The 20,445-nt window shown below is 40.6% G+C and overlaps 1 protein-coding gene across 4 annotated transcripts; it reads left to right on the forward strand.

Moving 5' to 3' along the window:
- Positions 1-8,374: 8,374 nt before the first annotated feature.
- On the forward strand, positions 8,375-20,147 carry CDV3 (CDV3 homolog). Of its 4 annotated transcripts, none has more exons than XM_074271191.1 (6): positions 8,945-8,996; positions 9,439-9,515; positions 9,742-9,822; positions 17,257-17,393; positions 18,300-18,459; positions 19,534-19,901. In XM_074271191.1, the coding sequence occupies exons 2-6, from the start codon at positions 9,505-9,507 to the stop codon at positions 19,658-19,660; spliced, it is 516 nt and encodes a 171-aa protein (XP_074127292.1). In that variant the 5' UTR covers positions 8,945-8,996; positions 9,439-9,504; the 3' UTR covers positions 19,661-19,901. The 4 variants fall into 4 exon arrangements, with proteins under 4 accessions (XP_074127291.1, XP_074127290.1, XP_074127292.1 ...); XM_074271192.1 differs by having other exon boundaries at positions 18,306-18,459; XM_074271190.1 differs by lacking the exon at positions 9,742-9,822 and having other exon boundaries at positions 8,375-8,996.
- Positions 20,148-20,445: the final 298 nt, after the last annotated feature.

Below are 20,445 nucleotides of genomic sequence, written 5' to 3' on the forward strand. Positions count from 1 at the left end.
TATTACACATACTTTGCATCAAAGTAGATGCTCTTCCTTCCCCTCCTCCAATGGACAGCAAAAGCCAGATCCAACAATCTTTTAAAGGACGGAGAAAGTCAGGGCTGTTTAATCTTTGGGAATTATTGAATGTTCCTCATTTTCCTTGACCAGACCATGGCATTTGACACTATCGGCCATCCAGTGTTCAACAATCCAACAAGTAGCTGTTAAGTGCCTGCTATGTACGGATAGATTCTTGTGTTAGCAACTGGGTAGATAGAACAATAAGCCTGGAGTCGGGAAGATCAGAGCAAATTTGACCTCAGGCACTTACTAGCTGGGCAAATCAAATAACCCCTGCTTGCCTCAGTTTCTCCAACTGTAAAATGAGGATAATAATAGCACCTACCTCTCACGATTACAGTGAGGAGCAAAGTAAGTGCCTGGTGCATTGTAGGCACTAAATAAGAGCTTATTCCCTTTCCCCCTTCCCCTGGGTGTCTACTCCCTTATTTCACTTCTCCCAGTCTTTGTATGGTCTATTCCATTTATATGGGGCATTCCCCTCTTTGCTTCTACCTCTAAACTCCCTTTCTTTTTTTTTTTTTTCTTTTTCCATTATCGTCTATTCTATGTCATTACAATCAAGGATAGTAGTAGAGGAGAGATTTGCTGTCAAGAACTGGATTCAATGAACTCCCTTTCTTGAAGACTAAGAGCAAATATTAGAAGACTTGAATGATCCACCCATCTGCCAGTGCCCTCTCCCATATCCCCAGTTACCATATAGCAATTCTGAAAATAATCCATTTGTATCTATAGAGATGTCTAAGTTGTTTTTCCCTACGTTACCTCAAATTGTGTTACCTGAGCCAAAGTACTTTTGTTGTTATTACCCAATCCTTTTTCAGTCGTGGTCTGAGTCTTTATGACCTTCTTTGACGTTTTCTTGGCAAAAATATTGCTATGATTTGCCATTTCCTTCTCTAGCTCATTTTACAGATGAGGAAATTGAGGCAAAAAGGGTTAAGGGACTTTTTTCTTGGGTCATAAGCCAGTAAGTGTCTGATCTCTGGTGAGTTACTTCTTGCTTGGCCTTTAGTGCTTAGCAAATATTTAGTAAGTTCGAATTATTCGAATCCTATTAGAGATCATCCCACAGAAACCCTAAGGGGTCTTCTCCCAGATTAATTTTTTAAATGAGATAGAAGAGACCATTCTCTGCCTCCTTTCTAACCCAATCTTAATCACTGAATGGGCTTTGCCTCTGTCAAATTGAGGCCTGTAAAAGACCTTAGCTCCCAAGGCCAAGGTATCCCACTGCATCCAGGGGCCCCGTTCTGTGGTCCTGTTCTATATCTGGCTACTGGTTCTGGAGGAGAAAATGGTGACCTTCCACAGCCCTCCTCCCTCCCTTAAATCCAATTCACTTGCAAATCATATCACCTTCCAGATAACATGGTCTTCTTCTAGAATGAAGGGGAAAAACCACAAAGAGATCTTGGAGTGCAGATAATTTTAGGGTGGTGATGGTATGCTAACAATTAGAAGAACTTAGCAAAGGCTTCTCAGAGAAGGTAGCCTAAGCACTGACCCTTGGAGGAAGCCAGGGATTGCAGAATAATTCTTATAAATAAATAAATAGATAGATTAAAAATGCCTAGGAAGGTAGGTTAGAACCAGATTGGAAAGTTCTTTAAAAATGTATTTATAATTCTACGGGCAATAGGGAGCTCCTAAAGTTTCTTAATCAGGAAAGTGATTAAGGGAGATTGAACTTGGACATTGCTGCTCTCTAAGGCAATATGTGCTTCTAACTACTGGTTCTCTGACCAGATCCTTCATCCTTCTGCTTCTTCATCACATTTCTAATTGTAAGTATTCTAGGGTCTAGCCCTGTTCCTCATGCCTCTTGGATTCTGGGGTCAGCTCTCACTTCTTCAGAGCTGGAGCAAAGCTCCTTTCAAACATCTTTACCCACTGCTAACCTCTTCTGATTTGGGGTTTGGTTCTCCTGGGCTCCCTGAATCATCATCCTTTTAATCCTTAACTCATTCTCAATCAATTGGAGAGCCATTTTATTTCATATGTATTCCACCCATGATATTTCCTAATCACGTTCCTAATTGCCTCTCCTCCTCCTTACTCTCAGTGGAGAAAGGAATAGAATGAAATATATAGGTGAAATTTTAAAAATTACTTTTAAAATATCAGAATAATTCAACACACAGACTACTCCCAGAATTTTCAAAAGATATCTTTTTTTAAAATTTTATAGTCTCCCCTCACCATCTTCAACACACACATTCCTATGATTTCCAAATTCATATTCCCAATTCCTGATTCCTGGACCCCTCCCTTCCATAAGTGTGGAATCAAATGAATTTGGGAAATTAAGGTCTAAGTTTAAGCCTATCCCAGCTCTTTCTCAGCTATATAACCCTGAGGAAATTGTTTAATCTCTATCTGCCTCAGTTTCCTTATCCTTAAAATGGAGATAGCAATACCTACCTACCAGTGTTGTGGTAAAGACAAAATGATATTTTAAAAGTGCTTTGAAATCTTAAGGTGCTAGGTAAAGGCTTACTATTATAGCTGCAGATTTCCAGCTGCCTACTATCTTCAATTGGACAAAGAGAAGGCTAAGTGGTAGCAGAACCAGACCTGGAATCAGGAAGGCTGGAAACTTGTCCCTGATACTTTATTATAGGTCAGTCTATTAATCCACCTGAACTTGGTTTCCTCATGTGTAGAATGGAAATAAATGAGAGTACCTACAACCTAATAAACACTAGTCCTAATGAATTATGTTCTTACTATCACATTTGGGGGCTAGAATTACTGTTCTTTATATTCCAAGGGTGTTCTACTATTCTTCTCCTCATCCACTATGTGACTTTCTTCCTTTGAAATGGATCTCTAATTTCCTTTTCTTTATATATACTATACACTCATACATGCACTTCCTCTTTTGATTTATCCTTTGTAACAAAGATTTTTTTTTAAGAAAAAACAAAGCATTTCAGCAAACCCAAAAAAGACCATTAACCATGTCTGATTGTCAATATGATATGTCCATAGTAGTTCACTGAAGGAGGGAGGTGCATTTTTCATCACCCAGCTCAACTGAGCTTGGTTATTTCCATTACACAATGCTTAGTTTCAGGCTTTTTTTGGTTTTCCCTCCCTTTATAGTATTGTAACTGTTGTATATGGGGCAGTAACTGGAGAGGACTTAAATGTTACTATCCAATTACTTTCAGAGGCTTCAGGAGCATGACAGGATCTCTGGGTTCTTAAGTGGGCCTTTTGTTGTCTCAAGGGAGCTTTATTGCAGTAGGCCCAGGTTGAATTCCTTGTCCAATTCATTGCATTGATATGACCCACAGTTACTGTATCCAATCAGAAGGCCAAGTTATGATACCAACCCCTTAAGATTATTTTTTTCCCCTGTAAAAGAACCTACTTGTTCCCCTCTTCTCTGAAGATTGATTAGGAATTGCTTGTATTATGGCAGCAAGTTCTCTAGGGACTTTGCTCACCATCTTCCTCCTTATAGCTAACTCTTTAATCTGATAATTAAACTTTACAGTAGATAGTTCATTAGGAACTCAGTCTGCCTTCATGGTGTCTTCTCCTTAGGGCATTTCTTTCTTTCTTTCTTTCTTTCTTTCTTTCTTTCTTTCTTTCTTTCTTTCTTTCTTTCTTTCTTTCTTTCTTTCTTTCTTTCTTTCTTTCTTTCTTTCTTTCTTTCTTTCTTTCTTTCTTTCTTTTTCTTTCTTTCTTTCTTTCTTTCTTTCTTTCTTTCTTTCTTTCTTTCTTTCTTTCTTATGATTAAATGGTTTTTTTTAAAGCATTTTTAAAATTTTATTTATTTTATTTTATAATTATAACTTTTTTTTTTGACAGAACATATGCATAGGTAATTTTTTACAACATTATCCCTTGCACTCACTTCTGTTCTGATTTTTTCCTTCCCTCCCTCCACTTCCCTCCCCTAGATGGCAGGCAGTCTTATACATGTTAAATGTGTTATAGTATATCCTAGATACAATATATGTGTGCAGAACCGAATTTCTTGCTGCACAGGAAGAATTGGATTCAGAAGGTAAAAGTAACCTGGGTAGAATGACAATAGTGCAAACAGTTTACACTCAATTCCCAGCATTCCTTCTCTGGGTGTAGCTGCTTCTGTCCATCATTGATCAATTGGAACTGAATTAGATCTTCTCTTTGTTGAAGATATCCACTTCCTCAGAATACATCCTGTGTATAATGATATCCTGGCCCTTCTCATTTCACTCAGCATCAGTTGATATAAGTCTCTCCAAGCCTCTCTGTATTCATCCTGTTGGTCATTTCTTACAGAACAATAATATTCCATAACATTCATATACCATAATTTACCCAACCATTCTCCAATTGATGGACATCCATTCATTTTCCAGTTTCTAGCCACAAAAAGGGCAGGGCATTTATTTCTAATGAGGAACTTTGCCCTCATTTTTTCCCTTGATAATCAATAAAACTCCTTTTTGGAACTTGAGCCCAGCAGTCAGTGTCATATTAATCAAATCTTTGTCTCTTGATTTGGAAAAGGTCTAAGCCTATAAATTCTTTTGAGATACCTTGTGAGACTGGTCCAAAATCCCAATATATTTTTAGTGTCCAACCCAGTTCCCTAACATTTGGTGGACATATGGGGAGAACCTGAAACCTTATTATATTTTGGAGGGTTCAGCACTTCTATACCCCCATAGCCCATCATCCCTAGCACTTGGCACATAGTAGGCACTTTAAATGAATTGTTGAATGAATCTAATGATTGAATCACCTTCATTATACTATGATGGGGATAAAAGAATGGGAGGGGAAAACACTATAATGTACTTATTTGGGCTGTGTCTTTATTTTCCTCTGGGCTTTTAAGTTCTTGATCAAGGGGCAGAGACCAACTTTTACATCTTTCTTTAATCTGCTGTTGTGGTACCTTTTAAATAAGGCTGTCAACTCTCTGGTTAAAGAAAATTTAGACATTAGGAGGATGGAGGCTTTGTAACATCACAGGGGGGTATGATTGTATCACAGAGGTAAGTGACCTGAGGCATTCTGGGACACACCCCGGGTCACTGGAGGAGATAAATGGTTGAGAGGAGGTAGTGATTTGGCTTCATAGAAATATATTGAAAAGAAAAAATGACAATTTAAACTCTTTGAGGGCAGGGATGAGAATCACCAGCCCCCCATAGCTTCTTAGGTAGGGCATCCTAATTCTTATCCCTGTTCTCTGGTAGATTTTTTTTTTCTGTAGATGATTTACCATAACTTTTGGAGGTCTTTTTTTCCTCTAGGTCTTGTTACAGAGTTTTGTGGTTACCCTCAGGTAATTGACATGTTGTACCTTGTTTTCCCAATGTGACCCATGGTCTCCCTTTACCAACTATTTATACTGAAGATTAGGGTTATGTAATATTTCTGATAGGAATGTCCTACATGTGGTCATCCTTAGAAACATGGTGGAAGAAGTTTGTATTTACATGTTTATCCATTCAATGTCCTTTAGGTCATGTCCACCTTTGATTCTATAGAGATTGTGGCATTCCAATATATCATACACTGTAGAATATATTTATAGCCATTCAGCATCAGCAGGAAAACCCTGGTATTGAGAATAGATGAGTTTTTTTGGTCAGGAAGCATCCTGAAAGCAAATGTTGTAAGCAATGCATCATTTCCCATCCTACTCATTCTCCCTTTATCATAGGGATTGTGATTCTCGGTCCAATTTACTGGGCCTCTGTCTATATACACTTATAGTCATTGACATCCCATTACCGGTCCCATTTTGAAAATAGACATTGTTTATGCATTTGTTTCCCTCTATTTGAACAGTTGGGCCTATCTATGTTTTGTAATCGCTTTCAAAATTTCAAGTTTTTTATTCTGACCAAGGAATATTTTCATATACAAAGAATAGAAAAGGATCATGTGGTGAAGATGTACATTTTTATTAGATTCAGCTTGCTTTCCTTTTTTCCCCAAATATATAATAAAATCATAACTTTCAAAGTGATTTTGTGAACTCAATCTTTCTGTACACTAAAAAACTCTAGCTTTTTTTCTTTCCTTTTTTTGTAACCCTGTTGTTAGCTAACCTTCCTCCCCTTCATTTCGCCCAATCTCTCAAAAAAAAAAAAAAAAAAAGCATATCCTTGTAACAAAAAAGCATAGTCAAGTAAAACAAATCCGCACATTTGCTGTCAAAAATAGATGGTTATTCTTTTGAGTAATATTTTGAGTAATACTAGCCAGCATTTGTAAGTTGCTTTAAAGCTTATTAAGTACTTTACATGTCATTTCATTTGAATTAAATAATGTGGAGCTCATCAAGGAGAGTAAGTGACAGCATTAGTTTTATACTTTTATAAATCCAAAAGGTCCATCAGTTATTTGGTAAGCAGGAACCAATCACATCATGGCCCATGCTGAAACTGTCCAACATCCTCCATGTTTTATCTACATCCACACTGTTCTGGGGAGGGATAGAAACATTTAGAAAACATTCACTCCCCTCCTCCTGGAGCTTACAGTCAGATGGTTGGGGAGATTACGTTGTACATTTCAAGTAGATGTTGTCAAGAGAGACCGGGTTCATAGTTGAAGTTTTAGCTCTGTAGCTCCCTGCTGTAAACTGGCGCATCTATTTAAGGCAGAGGCAAGAGAGACTGGCTGACTGTACAAGCTTTGATGCTGCTGCTGGTGACTATATAAGCTTTTACACGCTGGTGATGTGCCCGTGTCAGTGTGAGCTCTGGCTCCTATTTATGTTGCACAGCCTGGCACATAATAAATGCTCCGTCTGTCCGCCTCACGATTCCTCATTTCTGATCCAGTGCTCTTCCCGGCAATCAGTAAGCATTTATTAAGCTCTTCTGTGTTCAAAGTGCAAAGGTCAGGGGCACACAAAAGAAATTACCTCTGCCTCCAAGCAGCTTACATTCTGTCTGTGGGCACAACGGATAGACTACAACAAACCCTTCTTCGGGCGCATCTAAAGTACTCGGCAGAAATCTCGCCAAGAATTTCGCAGAAAAGCCGAGTTTGAGAAGTGACTTCTGTAGCTTTCTGGTCAATATGGTAGAGAGAACCGTGAGAAAATGCTCGGGGGAAATTCCAATAACAAAGATTTTTAAAACCGTTGGTCGGAACACGGGGTTTCATAACTGAATGTATTTGTGATGTATTATCAGTAAATGTTCGATTTTTTATCCATATCATATACCTGTTATCGAATAAAAGTTTCTTTGCCCAAAGGGGTAGCGGGTGGAAAATTTACTACAAAGCCCCGGTTTACTCGCGGCTTTCATTGTTAGAAAGCTTTTCTTGACATCAAGCCTTAGTCCTTTGGCGAATTCTACACGTCACTGCTAGCTTCCGGTACGTCACTGCTGGCTTCCGGGGCCGTAAAGTGCCTGACAACCAGAGTGCTGTCTAGTCTTATCTCCTGGATCCCTCCTTGAGCCCTCAGATTATCTGAACCCCGAGCGCAGCTGGTCCAGATCGGCCAGGATCCTCTGTTACCATGGCTCCCAGGCTCTGGCCCCCGGCAAATTGGATAAACGTGCCCTTTATTACAATTTTTATTCGAGTCACAATAAATAATCATTATCTGTTTATACAACATTATGCCCCGGATGTCCTTCAGTCTGCTGATAAAGGACAAGGTGATAAGGGTGATAATGGACCAGGGCCAAAGGAAGGTTCTGAACGTCACCACCCATCCCCATAAAACGGAGTCCGGCCAGCAGACACACACATACACACACACATACACACACACGTGCAATTCACCCTCCTGCGCATGCGCTCGGCTAGGCGGAAAATAACTTTCTTTTTTTCTACGGGGTTCCCTACTTCATTGAAGTTCCTCCCTCAAATCCAAAAGTATAGCCAATCAGAGGATTCGAGACTCTCCGGGACGTGGGGCGCCGCGGGAGGGGGGCGTCTCATTTGCATAGTCCCACCTCTCCGCCCCCACCTCCTCCGGGGCGGGGATTGTCCTCTAAGCATTTCGCGCTGCCACCTGATTGGTCGTTTCTCCCCCAGCCCTGAGTTGCCCCCTCTCCCTCCCGTGGGCTCTTTCAAAAGTGAGGGCGGCGCCAAGTGGGCAGGTACCGCCTCTTTTCTTTTTGCCCTCCCTCCTCCTCTCCCTTCCCCTTCCCATTCCCTTTCCCTTCTCTGGGCGCGCGTGCGCGCTTCTACCGCCCTCCCCTTTCCCCTCCCCCCGTGCCCGCCCCGCACGTTGAGCGTCCGGCTCTCTCCTGCCCCCTCCCCCGCCCTTTCCTTTTCCCCTCTGGCTGAGGAGCTGGCAGCAGCAAAAGCAGCGGTAGCAGCAGCCGTGGCCGCGGAGTAGCCGGAGCAGCAGCAGGAGCAGTGGCCAGAGCCCGAGCAGCCGCCTCCGGAGCCGCCGCCCCTCGCCCTTCCTCCCGCGCGCGCACGGAGCCGTAGCCGTCCGCGGGGCCCCGAGCGGAGCGGACCGTACCACCGCCGGACGGCGCGTAGGGGGGACAGCCGGGGCCCGCCCCGCCAGCCCCGCCGAGCCCGGGCGCCCGCCGAGGACCTGCGGACGCCGGCCGCCGCCGGGGGCGCTGCTGCGGCCCGCAGGAGCCCGAGCCGGGGCCGGCGCTGAGGCCGGCGCGAGGCGGGAGCCGGGTCGTCCAGGAGCCGGGTCCTCGCCGGCCGCCGCGGCCATGGCCGAGACCGAGGAGCGCAGCCTCGACAACTTTTTCGCCAAGAGGGACAAGAAGAAGAAGAAGGAGCGAAGCAGCCGGGCCGCGGGCGCCGCTAACGCCGGGGGAGCCGGCGCCGGGGCCGCGGGGGCCGCGGCCGGGGCCGCCGGAGCCGCCTTGACCGGAGGCGCCGGGACTGGGGCCGGCGGCGGGGGCGCCCGGCCGACCGAGGGGGCGGCGGGGGCCGCCGGGGCCGCGGGGCCCGGAGCGGCCGCCAAGACCAAGGTGAGCGCGGGCGGCCACGCCGTCCTAGGCCGCGCCGAGCCTGGGGCCTGGGCGGGAGGGTCCCCTTCCCCATCCCCTCCCCGCCCCGCCATGTGTCCGGGCTGAGGGCAGCGCGGGCACTCGGGCGCCCACGTGACGCGCGTGTCCGCGGGCCTCGTGGGCCTCGCCGTCCCGGGAAAGCGACCGCGCCCCGCCTCGACCCCTTCCCCAGTGCTCGGGGCCTTCCGTCGGCCGGGGCCTTCCGTCGGCCAGGGCCTCCCCTCCGTCCCCCGGCTTGACCGAGCCCAAGACTCCGAAAGCCGCCAGGCCCTCCCGAGTCCCGCCGTTTGACGGGCCCCCCGGGGCCTTGTGGCCCACGCCGGCCCCGGAGCGGCGGCCATGGGCGCGAGGCTCTCACGCCCCACGTCCTAGCGGGCTTGACCCGACTCTGTATGTTTTTCAGGATGAAGACGAATGGAAAGAATTCGAGCAAAAAGAAGTCGACTACAGCGGACTCAGAGTTCAGGCGATGCAGATAAGGTGCGGCTCCGGGCGGGCTGGCGGCAGGGGCCGGGTCGGGGACGCCTTCGGAATTGGGAGGAGGACGTGGGCTCGGAAACGGACCGAGACGGGCGCGGAGGGGAGGAGGGTGTCTCAGAGCTAGCGCTGTCTACGCGCGGCCAGAGACCGGAGGCCTTGGGGGGCAGAGAATAGGTGCGCCCGATTGGGGAAGGCGGCTGTGGCTAGGACGTGGCTCCTTCCACAGCGAGGCTTTCCTGAACTCACCCGAGAAACGGATTCGTCTGCCTCACGGATGTCGTGGGCACCTGGAGCCCAGCCTCCCAAGGTCAGAACTGAGTATCTGGGTGACCCCGAGCCAGGCCCTTCCTCCCTTCTGCCTCAGTTTCCTCATCTGCAAAACGAGCCGTAGAAGGCTTTGGCATTTGGGCGCCTGTTATCTTTGCTGAGAAAACGCCGCCTGGGGTCACAGTCAGCAGCGCTGAAACACATGTTGTATTTAACTTAAACAACTGGCGCTCTCTGGGATTTCAGGCATGCTGGGGGAGGTTCAGTAAGTCAGAAAGCTGTGGCAGTGTTACAGGCAGAAAGAAATGCGAGGTTTTCACTTCTCTGTGGCTGTGCAAAGGACATCTCCTAATAGTCACTGGTCGTCCTTCGAAGTCCATTCTTTAAGGATACTTGTCTCCCTTCCCTGAAAACGGTGTTTCCTTAACTTCCAACCCAGTTTTTATCTTAGAGGTGGCGGAGCTTTTCTTTGGCCTTAGAAACTTTCCGAGTGAAATTCGGCACAAAATTTGTCCCTTCAGCTTTCATCTGATGCTAGGGGATCACTAGAAATGCCATTTATTTTTGAGTGCCCTTACAGACTATAGCCATTTTATTAAGCACTTAACTGAATTTAAATCCAAATCTTGTGATTTGTTGGGTGTTCTGAGTATTTAAGTGGATAGCCCTGGAATTGGGAAAGTATTCTGCCTCTGATTCTGTTTTTGGTAGTCATCACCTTTTCCTTAAAGTGGGAGTAATGATTTATACCTGCCTTAGAGGTCACTTGACCGTGTGTAATAATTTTCGAGTCTTAAATGTCTAAATTCCAGCTTGTTTTGCTCCTCGGTTTAGAACAGTGCCAGGGTTTTTTGAGGAGTGGGAGGCGGGGCCTGCTAATTGACACCAATTCACAGGATAGACTAGCACTTGGCCCTCTTATATGAGCTTTCTGACTTGTAGGATTCTGGGGGAAGACCTGAGTGGTGTTTATGATTTTAGTCATCCAATTCTTGTTTGAATCTTTTGTTGGATTGTTGCTAAGACACTTGCTGAGAAGATAGAGCATCAAATGATGGGATGGGATGGGGGGATTCCATTAGTATGACACAAGAGTTTTTAAAGCAGGAAGATCACTTAGTAATATTAGCAATTCCTGTTAGTGAATCTGAGTAATAATTTCTATTAATGAATCTGAATTCCAGATTCAGTTCAGAGCAGATTTTTATCCTTTACACCAGGAATTGGTTTTTTGCTATTAATCTTTCCATAGTGGGCTATAACTTTTTAGCTCTGCCAAAGTACACATTTTAGGTTCAGCATTTTAGTTTGCCATTTTACTGCTAGCCAACACTAGAGGCTTACCTTTTCTAGTCTTATAAAACCTTTAAATCGTTGAGGATTTATCTTTCAATTAGTTGGAATGGCCTTTAAAATTTGAGTTACCTATCTAACTTGGTTTTCTTAGGAAAGGACCTGATATATAAATACACACCAGAGCAAACAGTCTGGGTGGAGTGGGGGAGGGGGGGAAGAGAAGTGTTCTGTTTTGCATGGAAGTGCATAGGGGTCATGATCATTTTCATATTATTAGGCCAGGGACACTGGGTAAATTTTTAGATGGATGAAATTTTTAGAATCTGAGATCTTGAATCAACTTGAGGGAATAATCTAAGGATTTTATAGAACAGTCTCTCATCTAGCTATTTACTTGTTTCATATTTCATATGTACCAGAATGTGATAGTCACTGAATGGTCGTTGGAATGAGAAGAGATAGAAATGTTCCAACTTGTGAGCAAAAAGTGGGAGAAAAGAACATAGGGAGGGGAAAGGGGAGCAGTTGAGTTTTGGGACAAGTTTAAGTCAGCATTACACTTCAAAGGCCCTCTTGCTTTGATTAGTATTTTGTTGGGAGAATATAGTTCTCCTGTGGGTATGCTGGTTTGTTCCTTTGCCACATTTTTCCCTCCTGAAAGGTTAGCATATCCAGAAGGAATATTGGTAAATATTGGTTAAGAAAACCGCAAAAAAAGTTAATAATTGCCTGTCTCATACTTAGATTATTAGCTGTCTTTTTTTGTTCCATGAGTATAGGAATATCTACTTAATTGGATGTCTGCATCAATACTATTGAGTACTGCATCTTGAACAACTTTCCACTTAATGCAACGTATTTGATTAGTCCAACAACTTACCCAGGCAAATGGGGATTTGATACTATTCAAAAATACTCCCAACTCTTGCAGATACTTGGCCTTAAGTAGTAGGAGTTTGGTATCCACCAGCTAATATTGTCTGAAACTTGTGACTTACAAGTTATTGAAGGGACAAGGAAGTATTCATGTTAGGTAGGGTAAACAGCCTGCCCTTTCTACCTCAACTGTACTCAAGTCTTTAGATATTAATGAGGTGTAAGTTATGATGAAGAAAATTCCATACAATATCAATATGGCAGATGCATTTTTGGTGCAAAAGATTGGTATAAAAAATCTTTCTACAGCATACTTAGGTTTTCTTAGCTATTTGGCTTGCAAGTACATTCAAGCTTTGTCTTGTTTGGATTTTCTTTGGTCATTGTTTGAATTCAGGAATGGGGCTAATAAAATGAAAGGCAGGTAGCAAGCTTAGAGGATTGGTGTTGGAGCCCTTTTGGATTCTGCCTCTGACCCATCACACTTGGTGACCACTAGGAAAGGCAATTTCATTTTTGTCCATTTGGGCCTTTTCTTTCAGAAGAAAGCTGGATTGCCAGCATGGAAATTAGTTTGTTTGGTTGATTTTTTTTTTTTCCCTCTCCCCTCCCCCCCAGGCAATTGGGGTTAAATGACTTGCCCAGGATCACACAGCCAGGAAAGTGTTATGTGTCTGAGATCAGATTTGAACTCGGGGCTTATGCCACCTAGCTGCCCCATTGGTTTATTTTGATTACCAGACTTGCCTAGTTACTTGTGTCTTAAGATTTGTGTAAAGTAGGACACTAGATTAAGATGATTGCTAATGGAGCTTCTTCCTGGAAAGGTAGAGGGAATCTTCACACCTAAAAATTCCTGCCTGGGTGGATTCCTGTCTTGACCATTAAAAAAAAAAAGTGTGAGCAAATAATAGGCTAAATTAAATTGAATCTGCTATTAACTAGTTGCTGTGACTTTAGGACAAATCATATTTTAAATGACATTGGATACCTTTAATAATCTTAAGGGCCCTTTAAATTTGAATTCCTTGATCTAAATATTAAATATTGTGCATTATAATGGTCTGAATGTAATGGGGTGAAGCAGAATCTTAATATTTTGACTTAAATGAGAAGGCAGGACTCATTAAAAAAGACCTTATAATGTTTGGGAAAAATTGAAGGCAGTAGGAAAAGAGATGGATGATCAGACTTGAGTGTGAGAATCTTTGAGAGGACAGTAAAAGTATTCAAGGGCTGTGGTCCATGGGGTCATGACTGAAGGAACAACACATTTTAATGAACGTTGAAGTGGTTGACCTTTTCCTTTGATCACTTTGATTCAGATGTTTGTCACACTGAGATTATGGTAATTAGCATCAACTAGAAAGAATGATGGGAAATGGGAAGAAGTAACCTAATTATTATGGGCACAAAAGAAAGACCATTTTATTAGTTAGGTCTCTGTCATAGCTCTTGCTTTTTCTTCCTCCCCTCCCATTCTCCATTTCCTTCTGCCTTACAATTTGAAGGAAATATGTTTCCTCTGCCATGTGCCAAGGACTGTGAGAATGTTGGAGATACAAAAGGAGGTCAGAATCTTCTGCTCTTGGGAAATTTACAGTTTAAATTGAAGAAATGTCAAAAGTCCTTATTTTAAAGCTAAATCAGATTTAATGGAATAACTCTTTATTGCTATAAATAAGATACCTACAGCATAAGACATGGTCAACTTTTTAAAAAAGAATTTAGCAGTTTTTAATTGCAGCTTAAAATGCTGAAAACCGTTCATTTATATGTTTGTGTCTTGTGAATCTATTCAGCATTCACAGTATGGATAAAAGCAAAATATGAGAATCTGTAGATTTTCATGGGCAGTGGAGTTTTATAAAAGTGAATTTCATACAGCAAAACTGAATACACAGAAATTACAGACCCTCACACAAAATTAATCTTAAAGATATAGTTCTAACAGTTTAGATCAGGGCTTCTTAAATTTGTTCCACTCTTGGCCTTTCTTTCAGATCTGAGAAATTTTTGGCATAAGCCATAAAGAAATTTATTTTAAAAGTTTGCATATCAATGAAATGGGTCTACTTGTTTCTTTTTTTACAAAAAGAATTGATACCTCTTACTGTTTCCAGTTTTCTACTATCTCCATCCCCCATTTGGGATCTCTGCTCATAGTTTTTTTTTTGGGTTTTTTTTTAATATATATATTTTTCTTTTTCTGAGGCAATTGGGGTTAAGTGACTTGCCTAGGATCACACAGTGAGAAAGTGTTAAGTGTCTGAGCCCAGATTTGGACTCAGATCCTCCTAACTTTAGGGCTTGTTCTCTATCCACTTCGCCACGTAGCTATCCCTCTGTCCATAGTTTTAAGAAGCTTTGTCCTGGAAGTCAGTTAGAAGGGAGTAATAGCTGGAGATTGGGCAAGATGATAGGTATTGGGAGAAGACAGCTTTTTCCAAATTAAAAGTAGGAACTTGAGCCTGGAGCCTTTTTGGATGTCTACAGGAATTGATGTTGATAAGTCATACAGAAAAGGTTAAAATATATTTTATTCTAAAAACTTAGAATTATAGTAGATAGAACCATAGGTCTGTGTACATAAACTGAGATAATGTATATGAACCTTCATTTGGCACCTTCTAATGTAAAGATGGAGCATCTACAGCATCAGTGGAGTTATTTGATTTTGATAAAAGTTTTGAATTATAATTCTTACCTGAGGACCTGGAACCTAACTTGGTAAAAAAAAATTAGTTACAAATATATAACTGCAATATAAAACTTGGAAAAAAGGTGGTGGATTATAATTGATGCTTACTGTTTCACCTTTTTTAATCAAGATCATTTAATGAGATACTATGCTACTATACTTGTCTATGTAGCTTTTTCTGTATTTAATACAATGAAAAATCTGATATGTAGTGATCCATCTAATCTCTTATCTTCTTGGGGCTAAACTTCTATCATTAATTTGTGGTAGTTCTTTCCATTTACTGTTATGTAGTCAAGTATGTATTTTCCTGGCTCCGCTTTGCTTAGCTTCAGTCCAAGTGGTCTGCTTCTGTATTAATTTCAGCACGGTAATACATTTGCCGACAGTCAACACTTGTTGAGCCATTTCCCATTTGATGGCACCTCAATTCTTTAAGGCATGGTGTTAAGAATGCCCTTGTTTGCACTTGGTTTTTCTTCCCTTTGATCATTCTCATTGTTTTAGTGTTCTGATCAAAGGGTTGATTTAATACTGGCCACAGGAATACTTGCTGGAGTGCAGATGAGTCCAGGAAATCAAAATTGTCCATCTTCCTGACAGGTTTTAATAGTTTGCCTCATAATAGCTTGTAAAACTAGAGAACAGTGTTCTTTGCCATTATTTTAGGGACAGAGTATAGTTTTAGGACTAACCTAAAACTTTTTTTAAAGAATCATTTAAAACTTGTCCTAATTAGTGCTTTTCTTTAAAACCCTCTTGACCATACTATTCAAATGATGGTGCCATTGTTTGGAACTATTTGGGAAATTTTGTAAAACTGTCAAGTTTCTTTGCTATAATCCTCAGAGACTCCTCTTTGGTTCTCATAACTTTTTCTCTTATTCTCTTCCATTCTTTTCCCTCTATTCTCAGCTTAACTTTTCCCTCTCCATCATTCCTGCTTCCTGAGCCAACAGCCCTGTTTACTGTCTGTAGCCAAGAGAAAAGAGGGACTATCGGCCAGATTCAAGCTGGGAACCAAGGAAAACCTTGTATACTGCCTGTCTTCTCTAAGTGCTGCCAATTGATAACATGGGTATAATTGGCTAAGTGACCTAAATTCAAACTTTAGAAAAACTTATATAAAAATGCAAGTTAGTGACTTGATAGGGAAGTACTAAAAAAAGGTTCGTTGTCTGTTTTGTAATTATTAAAGGGACCTTAAGAGGGTCAGGTGTCTCATTTTATTGGGAAGGCATAGCTATCAATAAAAATCTCTTTTCTCCAGGAAAGATCTGAAACTAGAACGAGAAGCTAATTTAAATCCAGTGTTTTTGTCACTAGCCCTATTTTACAGGGGGAAGGGAGATGGTTTCAGGTAGAGATAGAAATGGCTGAATTAAATAAAGCTCTTTTAGATTTGTTGCCAAAATGAGGGCTTTTTCTTGGGTTTTAGGAAACTTGGAAATCTATAGGTCTCAGTTTTCTGATCTGTAAGGTGAAAGGATTAGTTGTAAAGTTTTGTGCTTAAAGTGATCTGGGTGTATGTTTTGCTTTAATGTTGTATATTTGTTTTTAATAGGTGTATAAGGAAAAGTTTTTTCTTTTTACATAGTTAGCCAACCTTTTAAATTATACTTGTTACATCAGACCTGAGATCTGCTTATTTTAAGGTTAAAAAGCATAATATTGTAGGCATTTCTAAAATTATTTGGAACACTAGTATACACTATTATAGGCTAGTTATTTAGAGGGGGAAATTCTTAAGTTCCTTATACTTTTTTACATTCTAAAATTTTGGCACTTTAAAGGCTTTAAAATGAGCACATTATCATATAGGATATATGTGTAAGGTTCAGTGAGACTTTTGGGGAGACACATGTATGGAATTGTGGTGGATACTAAAGGTAATATCCTCACCTTAGAAAGGAAGAAATTAAAGCTTAGGAGAAATGATTTATTTGTTAAAGAATTTTAGGTTCAAAGAGTACATGTGAGGAGAAAGTATTTAGTTACAGATGAGGGTGTAAGATTTATCATTTAGACACAGCTAGATTTCAGACCAAAATTTCTCAAAATTCAGTCTTCAGCATTGTCTCAGGACTATTGCTCTTAAGAACTCTTTAAGTGTGTTTATTGGAGAAAAATAGCACTTTCCTAGGGCATATTCTTTGGAGTTAGCTGCCTTAAATTTGTTTCCACCTCTCATTTTCCCCTCCTACCCTTTACTTTCATTCCTCTCTACTTCCCTCCTCCCCCTATTATCTTAAAGACCTTTCAGAATCCCTTCCTATTCAGAAACACATTTTACAATTCTTCTGCCCTAGACCATTCTCCTGTTCCCATTAGCCCATGAATATATGGCTATTTCTCCAAAAGAAAAAATGCTTATTAGATGTCTTGTAGTCTAATCTAAAAAGAAGCTTATCAGATTCTTTTTCTCCAAAGAATGAATGAAGCTCTTCTGTACTAAATAAAAATTAATTCCCCCCAATTAACAACTAATTTTGAAATTTTTCCTGCTAATTTTTAGTCTTAGATGTATGTGTGTGTGCATGTGTGCATATGTGTGTGTGTTTTTTTTTATATATATATATATATATAAAATCTTTCTAATAGTGAAAAGGAAGAAGATGATAATGAAAAGAGAGAAGATCCAGGGGATAACTGGGAAGAAACCGGTAGTGGTGGCGTAGAAAAGTCATCTGGTCCTTGGAATAAAACAGCTCCTGTTCAAGCACCTGCTCCAACTATTGGTAATAGATTTTTTTTTTCAAGTTAGAACATGATTTCATAACATTACAATTTAAATACATTAAGTCTCAATTATCTAAGTGGGTTTTTATGTAATTCTTGAATTTCATTTGTTCTACATGTAGTTTGGGAATTGTTGGGTAAGTAGGGTAGTTTAAAACTGGTATAAGTTAGCCTATTTATTCTATTTGTGTATATTGGTATAAATCAATCCTTGACTTAAAAAATACTACTCTATTTTGTAATTTTCTATTATTTCATCAGGAATTAATTTAAATTAAATCCTGCTAAATCTAGCACACTTGCCAATGGGATAGTAATTAATCCGTAACATTTATTAAAATTATACACTAACATTTGTGGATGGGAAAGAATTTATTTTTGATTAAGAATTCATTGTGATTAAAGTATGTTCATTTTTACCTTCATACAAGGTAAGTTTTATTTTTTCCTTGTCCCCCTTAATTTCTGATTCATTGTGAGCAAGTCTACTTATTTTACCTTTGGTAAATCTTAATGTATTTAGTTCTGTTTACATTTAGAACATAGTTGTTTCCTATTTGACAGTACAAGTTAGGTAATTCATTTTGCCTTTCATGGACAGCAAGACATTTTAAAGAATAAATTGACTAGAAATCTAGGCAGGTAAGGGGGACATAAAGTACTTGTGTCATATTCCCAGTTTGTTCAGTGGTGGGGACCCTAAATAGTCTTTTATGTATAGGATCCTTTCTGTTAGGTTTGACAGACTAGCTAATGCTTGTTTTAAACTACCCTACCCCATATATTCCAAAAAGGAATTTCTGTTAGATGATTCCTATTTAGAACCTACCTAGATATTTCAGGTATTCCTTGTTTCATGTAGTTGGTAGCATGTTATTTTTTTCACTGAATCATTTTTGTGTTAGTTACAGAAACCCCAGAACCTGTTATGACTGGTGGTGTGTACAGGCCTCCTGGTGCCAGAGTGACTTCAACGAGGAAAACACCACAAGGACCACCAGAAATCTACAGTGATACACAGTTCCCATCATTACAGTCCACTGCCAAGCATGTAGAAAGTCGGAAGTAAGTGTAGCTACTTAGATAATTTTGGACAGTTTGGGATATGTTTGCTGTAAGTTTTTCATTTATTCATGCCTCTTAACAGGAAATCAAGGAAGAGGAATGAAAATGGTCTATTATTGTTAGTTTATTAGACCTTAGCTGGGTTAGTTGATCACTGAGGAAAAATTGGGCATAAGATACAACCGGGAGATAGGAAATGGGTTGATAATAAGGGTCATTGGAAAGATCTGGGAAGTCTCCTGTTCTTGAAACAGTACCTAGTCCATATACTATATAAGCAAAGTAAAAATGTCACTAAACATAAAGATGATAAACATGTATTTCAGCAATTACCTTAAAAATGTATTGTGGAATTGAATTACTTTAAGAAAAATTCATATCTCAATTTAGAACTATCTCCTTTTGGGGAAACTTAGCTTACTTCAAATGTTTAGTACTACTTCTGAACATAGTGGGTGGTTTTGAAAGCAGTTTCAGGGCTTTTGTCTTTCTTTTTTCTCTTTAATAATAGTTTGAGTGATCTTTCACTTAGCCTGGTTTTTTTCAGCATTGTACTCTTAAAAATTGATAAATAACAAGCCATTTCCTTGAATATGCCATTCTCAATCCCTGCCCCACTTATTTCCCCCCCTTATCCTACACACTTGTATAAGATGGAACTTCTAGAAGCTTAGTCAAGTTTTTAGTTTGACTTTCATGACTTTGACAAAAGGATAAGATACATTTCTAGTTCAAAGGAATTAGTGTTAAATAGGAATAGCAATTTTTTAGATTGTTTCAAACTAACCCTGAAAAATACCTGCAAGTAACTACTGCAGGAGAGATCATTATTAAAAGCTAGGGCCATATTAGAAAACAATTCTGTTTTGTTTAGTTGAAACCTTTTATTTTTATATCAAGAGGGTTACTCCAGTTCTAAAAATGCTGAGCCCTTTTAAAGGAGTTACCTTAACTTCATAGCATCCATCTTCCCCCCCTAGATTTTTCTTGGGGTGGGTTTTTTCAAGGAAGATTATTTTCAAAACATTCTTAGTCAAGAAGAGATATTTACTGATTCCATTTCTTTTCCCTTAGGGATAAAGAAATGGAGAAGAGCTTTGAAGTAGTAAGACACAGAAATAGAGGTAGGGATGAGGTTTCCAAAAACCAGGCACTTAAACTGCAGCTAGACAACCACTATGCTGTGCTTGGGGATCAGTAAAGCTGCCCACACATTACAATTAAGGAATGGCTTTTTGATAACCCTCCTACTAAGGTAACTAAACTCCAGCTATAACAGCCATGAACAACAAGCCATCTTGTGATGTCTGCCGGATCTCCCGCAGCACGTGCAGACTGTTTGACATCAGTGATCTGCTGAACTGCTGCTCTGTGGAAGCTTAATGTGTTGTACACCATTGGATGTGGGGGAATTTTCAATGTTATAAATTGCTTGAACTAGATTCACCAGTGTTCTTTAATAATTATTCTGCAAACAAAAACAAAACACAAAAAAACCCCAAACAAACCTGCAGCCAGTGGTCATTTCCAAATCTTTTTATGTTCAGATACTGAGCCTTCGTAAGGGTTGACTACCTCAGATTTGCTGCACTCATTGTGGACACCATGTGGATCACAACTTCTGGATAAGAAGGTTACAGCTATTAAGTGGCGATGTGAAACTTGAAACCAGCTCTACTGGATTCCTATCAGAAATCCTGCAAAAGTCAGCCATTTGGGTTCTGATCTGCTATAAATGACAAAGATTTAAGTGACCTTAATTAACCTGTCCTGGGCCCCATCCTTAAGGAATACTTTCTCTAGTAGCTATGGCTATATAGGATTTTTCCTGAGACGTACAACTCTCAAAAGAACTGTGTTCAAATAAACCCATGCAGAGCTGTCTTGTTTTTTTTTTTTTTTTTTTAACCCTTTAGCTGTAACCATATTCTGAGGTTACAAAAAACAAAATTTAACCACACTTTGATGTACAAAGTGGGATTTGGG

The sequence above is a fragment of the Sminthopsis crassicaudata genome, chromosome 5 (genome assembly GCF_048593235.1).
Source record: "Sminthopsis crassicaudata isolate SCR6 chromosome 5, ASM4859323v1, whole genome shotgun sequence".
NCBI classification, from domain to species: domain Eukaryota; kingdom Metazoa; phylum Chordata; class Mammalia; order Dasyuromorphia; family Dasyuridae; genus Sminthopsis; species Sminthopsis crassicaudata.

What these genes read in the sequence shown, in the direction of transcription:
- CDV3 (XM_074271190.1), top strand. Translation starts at nt 8,733, where the DNA reads ATGGCCGAGACCGAGGAGCGCAGCCTCGACAACTTTTTCGCCAAGAGG. An exon ending in GTTCAGGCGATGCAGATAAG is followed by an intron (nt 9,516 to 17,256) that starts GTGCGGCTCCGG and finishes TCTTTCTAATAG; the next exon opens with TGAAAAGGAAGAAGATGATA. An exon ending in AAGCATGTAGAAAGTCGGAA is followed by an intron (nt 18,460 to 19,533) that starts GTAAGTGTAGCT and finishes CTTTTCCCTTAG; the next exon opens with GGATAAAGAAATGGAGAAGA.